This window comes from Montipora capricornis, chromosome 3 (assembly GCF_036669925.1).
Source record: "Montipora capricornis isolate CH-2021 chromosome 3, ASM3666992v2, whole genome shotgun sequence".
In the NCBI taxonomy this organism is placed as follows: domain Eukaryota; kingdom Metazoa; phylum Cnidaria; class Anthozoa; order Scleractinia; family Acroporidae; genus Montipora; species Montipora capricornis.
Window position 1 is genome coordinate 15,354,317 of NC_090885.1, and position 7,500 is coordinate 15,361,816.

Below are 7,500 nucleotides of genomic sequence, written 5' to 3' on the forward strand. Positions count from 1 at the left end.
AAATCTTCATCCACTGCTCAGACTCGCATCAATCTTGTTGGGACAAGACAAACAGACACTTCCACAATAGAACTGCGTTTACTTACATACATCCAGATTTCTTTCCTTTAGCGTCCTATTGAGGTAAATTTCGTATAAAGTAAGTGTTACTGGAACTGTTAAAAGTTCAGCAAAACCCAGAAGATTTAGATGGTCCCAAATGCGAAAGAAAGTCAGTGCATGGCAAACCCAACAAAGTGTAGGAATGTCAATAATTATCGTAATTTCTACATCAATGAACTGTATGACAAAGTAACATGACTAACTTTTTTTCATGACTCTCTTTCACATTAAAACATTAAAAATTATGGTACACGTATCCTTGCAATACACTTTTAACCCCGTTTGTACTGGAGCACTTTCCCTGTTCTACATTGTAATAACATAGCATATTTTCCCGCCCTAATAATAATCATGGTAAAATGGTGCAATAGTGGAATAACGTTGAATAATCCTAACAATGTTCCTTTCACCTTCAAGTTATATTTAGCAATTATTGAATGAGGCTGAGTAGCATATGAAGAATTCTGCAGGTTGAGGAGGGTGTTATCCACCAAGGCGGAAGGTCGAGGTGGATAACGTCCTCCGAGATCTGCAGAATTCTTCATATTCTACAAAAGCCGAATTCAATATAAAATATTTTCTTCGCTAAAACTTCTAAACCTACTCGCAGCCATTTTTCTGCTCAACAATCTCGTCCCCAGCTTTTTTCGGTCAACAGTCTAATAATTTGCAGCGGGCTGCACTTTTGACGTCATTGATTCAATATGACAAAGTCTCTTCCCAAATTTGGTGAACAGCAGCTGGTTATGGTGAATTATGCGTGTGGTTTTAACCAATCAGAAACGGGGAAATATTTTGAATGAATAATAATGTTAAAGATTGGGGCTGAACAACATTGGTACACTCGTTGTTTGCCAGTAACTTAAGGAAATAATCTCTGTCAGATTTGATGTACATGTATTTGATAACTTGTTTTGTAATTAAAGAAATGTTTTGTAATTAAAGAAATGTCTTGTATACTGATTTGCATTTCACAGAAAGATATTGAAAATCGCCACAGCCCTATTGAAGAGAGGTTTGTAGTCAGTTAATCAAAGTATGTAATAATTATAATGGTTTAGTGTTGTCAAGTAATGCAGTTTTTTGATTATTTAGCTTTTTGGTTCATCTCCAGTTACAACTTTGAAGGTACATGTATGTACCCCCCCCCCACACTCTTGTTTAGTGTTGGAGATACCAATACAATCAATGGAAAACAATTTCTACAACAACATTGAACAGGGGGAAGGGGTTTTTTTTTCCAACACTTGAGTCCAGGGTTGCAGTGAACATACCTGGCTTGCGTTTCTCAAAAGACCCAAAAACTTTTGGGGCCCAAAAACTTGTGGGGCTTTTATCTGGGCCCGGTTGTTCAAAAGCCGATTAATGCTAATGCTAATGCTACTCCCAAATGCTGTTCAACGCTGATATCGATCAGCAAAACCTTACATTAGAGGAAGTCAATCTTGAAAAACAAAAATAAGCAAAAGGAACTTTCAGGAAAAAGTTGTAAAACGAAACCAAACTTTACACTAATCCTGGATTAAGTTAATCGGCTTTCGAACAACCGGGCCCTGGTGAATTTCTCTGTTCCCAAAGACCACAGGTGGACCACCCTCTGTTAGTGGGGGCCGTTTGTTATTTATAGAAGAAATGCAGATGAACAATACAGTGGCTATAATTTGCTCCAATATGCAGAATTTGAAGGAAATGATTCAATAATAATAATAATAATAATAATAATAATAATAGTGTAATGAAATTTTTGATGTTCAGTTCAGTTCAGTTCAGTTCAGTTCAGTTTATTTTGCCATTTCATAAAAACAAAAACCAAAAAAAAAACAAATATATATATATATATATAACTGGATTTGTCAAAAGGTGCCTGCCGTAATTAAGAAAACAAGCCAATTCTCCTACCATCACAAACTTGAAGAAAAGCTACCCTCCCCACCCCTGTGCTTTGGTCAGACAACCAACAATCACCTACCCACACCAAAGTGTGGGTTCACTCTAATTGGTGATCAAAAGCACACTATCATTGAAGCCTAGACTAGTCCAGGAAAAATTGCCAATGAAGGCATGCTACAGTGTAAAGTCTGACTTAACAAGGCCACAAACTCTAACTGCAGTTAAAGTCTCAAAGCAGCAACCCCCCCAGCCCTGTGCTTTTGACACACAACTCACAGTTAGAACTGTCCTTGGGCTGTTTGGCAAAGCAGGCCTTGACGGCAAGCCCCCTCAATTTTGAGAGGCCACAATGGCTTGAACACGGGCTGCGCCCGTGCTCAAGCGAAAACTCCAGTAGCTACCTTTTAGCAAATTCGCTCAGATATCAAGGGCCAAACGCCTAAAATTCAGTTAAAAATCGTCTGATCACACTCGCTTTACTCAGCCTGGCTCACAGAATGCCATTCTGGAGAGAAACGCACAGATAACTATAAATTTCTAACTGGATTTGTCAAAAGGTGCCTGCCGTAATTGAGAAAACAAGCCAATTCTGCTACCGTCACAAACTTGATGAAAAGCTACCCTCCCCACCCCTGTGCTTTGGTCAGACAACCAACAATCACCTACCCACACCAAAGTGTGGGTTCACTCTAATTGGTGATCAAAAGCACACTATCATTGAAGCCTAGACTAGTCCAGGAAAAATTGCCAATGAAGGCATGCTACAGTGTAAAGTCTGACTTAACAAGGCCACAAACTCTAACTGCAGTTAAAGTCTCAAAGCAGCAACCCCACCAGCCCTGTGCTTTTGACACACAACTCACAGTTAGAACTGTCCTTGGGCTGTTTGGCAAAGCAGGCCTTGACGGCAAGCCCCCTCAATTTTGAGAGGCCACAATGGCTTGAACACGGGCTGCGCCCGTGCTCAAGCGAAAACTCCAGTAGCTACCTTTTAGCAAATTCGCTCAGATATATGTTTATACAAATTATGAAATTTGAAATAAAATGGCGAGGAAGCTCATAAAGAAACCACTGGACTTATGAGCTATGAGCTCCCTCAAAATGAAACAGAATAGATAGGTAATGTCAAATGCAGAAAAAAAAAATAAATAAATAAATTATGAAATTATACAGATTACAACAGTTTGAATCATCTTGAGTATTGCCTACACAAAAACACTGGAACTCATATTTGAAGCATATTTATATATAAAAAGCAGCGACAGACAAAAGACAGAGACAATGTAAAGCGAAACAAGATGTAACTATCAAATGCATTTTTTTGTGAGTCTGTCAGTTTCTAGCCTGTAAAATTTGGAAAGCACTTACTGAATGGCTTATTCCCCATGTTTCTGGGCCTTGAACGTTTAGTTGAATAGTATAGCTGTAGTTTTTTTGTCAGTTAATTCTACAGTTCTGTATAATTATAGATCTCAGTTACTCAGAACTTTACAGGAATTTGTCTTGCTAGACTGTGGAACAAATTTGGGTGGTTTCTGTAAGCAAATTAAACAAATACACCAACTTTTCTACCGTAAAACAGTAAAATAAATATGACAAATTTTCAAAAATTTTAACAGCTTATAAAATAAAGTACCAGTGTAATCATTGAATGCACTTCTTGATATATATACATGTACATGTCATTCTTGACACTTCCTTCTGGAGTAAGACAATTACAATTAGGTCACTCAGAAATTTTATTGTATATCTAAAAACACTAATGTTGTCTTTAACTTGAAAATGGCTGTTGAATGGTCAAAACATTATGTAGCTTCTAGACCAATCACAGAGCATAGTGAAGCTTAAACAATTCAATCCTGGATTACTTTTGACACAATTGAAATTTGCTCTATTACAAGGAGAAAACAATTTTTTTTCTGGTTTGCTTTTATTTTATGAAGTTTGGAAAATATTCTTCCAACTGGTGGTCTTAATGACGACAGTGATGAAAAACAGGTTGATGAAAGTAGCCCTGATTCTACTCACAGGTAACTAACAATATTTTGGCAATCATATACATGCATACACCTAATTTCATTAATGTTGTAAAAGGTAAATGCTGAAACTTAGTAAAGCTAAAACAATTCAATTCTGGATTACTTTTGACACATTTGAAATTTGCTCTATTACAAGAATAAAACAATTTTTTTTTTCTGGTTTGCTTATATTTTATGCAGTTTGCAAAATGTTCTTCCAACTGGTGTTCTTAATGATGACAGTGATAAAATGGATGTTGATGAAAGTAGCCCTGATTCTACTCAAAGGTAAATAGCAATATTTTGGCAATCACATATACACCTAATTTCAATAATGTTGTTATAGGAAATACGAAAAGGAAAGATGAAAACTATAGAAAGCCAAATACAGTAGAATCTCTCGCTGTAACCACTCTCTTAAGCGACCAGCTCTAGTTACGACCACCAATGTAAAATGCTATTTTAAATGTCACTTAAACTCCCTAATTAGAAGCTCTCGTAAGCGACCGCAACCACCTTTGGGATTACCCAACTGGACTTCCACATTGGTTTTGAAGCTCTCGTAAGCGACCACCTAGAGTCTCATCTATGTATGTCAACACTTTATTAATAAAAACACAACCCACTGCACTGAGAATTTGAAATAATTTGACAGACCTGCACGGTCTCCCTTTTGTGGATTTGTGGTTACAGACTGATAATTATGAAACCTTCAATTCACAGTTTTAATACTACTACTACTAATAATAATAGTTTTGCTTTAGTATAACGGGCATGTGCTTGAGTCATTTACTCCTCTTGTATGACATTAAAGGGGGCCTCAAGATTGAATGTGTTTGCCAGCATTATGGCTGGTTTTCAATAAAACTCCAGTTGCGCGTCAGTGTTACTTGACACTGCTGGGTTGTATGTTGTGAGAAATGGTAGAATTCTCTGCGGTTTTGGCTTTTTGTTTAACTGTCGACTGTCTTCCAGAAAAATTGACCTCAGATAGTGTTCTCTACATAGGATGCTTAGGGTAGCCTCGCTCTTCAAGAAGGGCGGCTTTGAATGTTTTGGCTACAAATTTTTTGTAAGAATCATACAGGTATTTTGGCAGATGTGTTCTCGTTTACATGAACACATGGCGGGCAGACGTCGAAACTCACCGCTAAAATGATATCTTATTCTCTCCTTGTACATCTGCTTTTCTGGGTTTGAAAAATGACCACACAAAGAAGTAGATCACACAGCTAAGGATTAGATGCGTAAGCTGCAAACCTTCAACTGAGTTGACTCACAAAACCACGCTGTTCCATTTGTGTTTATGAACAGAAGCCATGTTGGATGCGTGCGCATTTTAGTCAAAGCATTCTCTCAGGCAAGACTGAATCGTTACCCTAATTCTGATTCAACTTTTCAATTGATTTGGCTATTAGCTGGGACATAAATTTAAACCCTGGACCGCACACTGAGAGAAAGAGTTGTTTTACCTGCACAAGGACTATGGCCTTAAATCATCGGTCGCTGGTCTGTAACTCGTGTGCCAGTAGTTATCACATCAAATGTGAAGGAGTGTCACCCAAGCAATATAAGGAAATTTTAGATAATATTTCTACGATTGGACTTGTCTCCTATGTTGTCAGCAGTTCAAACAAGAAACTGCTTCAGATTTGAATCTGTTATCCTTTCTTCCTTTTGTGTCTATTTTGGATGAATCGTTCATGGAAGTGGTGGGTACAACAACTCCAGCTGTTCTCTCTGGTTCGCTCAGTAGTAAAGAAGAGACACATGAAATCTACATGTACTTGTCTGACTTTGTACATAAATTGAAGGCTGGCTCAACGAAAGATCTTAGAGCGGCTCATTTGAATGTTTGCAGCTTACGGAACAAAATAGAAGAGTTAACAGTTGCCCAAGCTTGGTACATGTGACCATTTTACTGTGCTGATCAAGCCCAAGACCATTCCACCAAATCAAACCCAGCCTGTGAACATTATATCTAAAAGGGACCTCAGGCCTAGTAGAGTCCTTGAGTTTGGTTGCTGGATTACACAGTATGACTGGTCTGATGTTTTGAGCCTTACACATGTCCAGGAAAAATATGATTTGTTTAATTCTACCTTGACAGAGGCATTCAGCTAGTATCTTCCCTTGCAGCATACTAAATGCTGCTCTTCAGATAAACCCTGGATCACACGCAAGCTAAAATCCCTGATCATTAAATGCCAAAAGCTCTTTCTGTCTATGGAAATGACTCGCAGCACTACAAAGAGTTGCGTAATAAGGTGCAGAGGGCATGCATGGAATGTAAAAAAAAGTTCTATAGTAAGGTGGCCTCCCTTAAAGAAAGTAAAACCAGTCGTTGGTGGCGTGAGGTACCAGTAAGGGCCTTACTGGTCAAAGAGCTCAAACAGCTTGGGTAACCCAGTTACTCGATGAGGATACTCCCACTCCAGCTGCCCTAGCAGAGAAGTTCAACTCCTTTTTGTCTGCCCTTACATCACATTTTACCCCCCTAGACACCACACTTGTTGACCTGGATCATAATCTTGATGTCCCAAGGGAGTTCCTTGTTGATGTCTCTAGCTGCTATAAAGCCCTGCATAAGTCAAGATCAATAAATCGCTTGGGCCCTCAGTGGACTAACAAGGTCTGGAAGGAATTTGCTTCTGAACTTGCTCCAGTAGTTACTGATATTTGACTGATATGCTTCGCTAGGCCAAGGATTCATCCCTTATCAGATCAAGGAGTCTTTAGTCACGCCCCTCCCCAAATGTTCACCACCTAAATGTATTAAGAACGATCTAAGGCCAGTTACCTTAACTTCTCAAATAGCTAAAATATTTGAGGGTTTCATGTTAGCCCCCCTATTTAAGCAGGTCATCGATAAAATTGATCTAAAACAATTTGCCCTTCCAGGCAGATCAACCACGTATGCGCTCGTTTACTTGCTACACTGTATCCTAGAAGTGCTTGACAACGGCCATTGCTATGCACGCGTCTTGTTTACCAACTTTAGCAAAGGATTTGACTAGGTGGATCATTCTGTTTTGGTATCTGAGCTTCGTGATTTAGGGGTACAGGCGGCCTTAATTGGATGGATTGGGGCCTTCTTGACGAATAGGTCGCAGCAAGTCAAAATCGTTAGTGCTCTGTCCAACAGCGTTATTCCAAGGGGCGGTATCCCTCAGGGGACAAGACTAGCTCCCTGTTGTTTGCAGTCCTTGTCAACAACCTAGTGAAGGACTGGAAAACTAGAGTAAAGTATGTGGACGATTTGTCAGTCTTAGAGCTTATTCCTAGATGTTCAACCAGCATGCTGCCCTTTGTAGCAAGGGATATTTGTTCATAAATTATGCTAGTAGTCATGGTATGAAGCTAAATCCATCCAAATGGAAAGAGCTACACATAGATTTCTTACAGTAAAAGCCCTTGGATGTACCCCCCTTACAGATGTCGGGCAGTGTTATCGTGCAGGTGTCATGTTATAAGTTGCTCGGTGTCCATC

At 39.0% G+C, this 7,500-nt stretch overlaps 2 protein-coding genes across 2 annotated transcripts in view; both read left to right on the top strand.

Annotated features, from left to right (window-relative positions):
- Positions 1-7,500, top strand: part of LOC138042379 (schlafen family member 13-like) — an 87,782-nt gene that overhangs the window by 8,501 nt on the left and 71,781 nt on the right. The window lies entirely within an intron of this gene.
- Positions 3,647-7,500, top strand: part of LOC138041719 (schlafen family member 9-like) — a 14,404-nt gene continuing 10,550 nt past the window's right edge. The window contains exons 1-2 of the mRNA XM_068887451.1: positions 3,647-4,022; positions 4,212-4,298. Of these exons, the coding sequence (XP_068743552.1) occupies positions 4,261-4,298 (38 nt within the window). The 5' untranslated portion in view covers positions 3,647-4,022; positions 4,212-4,260. The remainder of the gene's footprint in view (positions 4,023-4,211; positions 4,299-7,500) is intronic.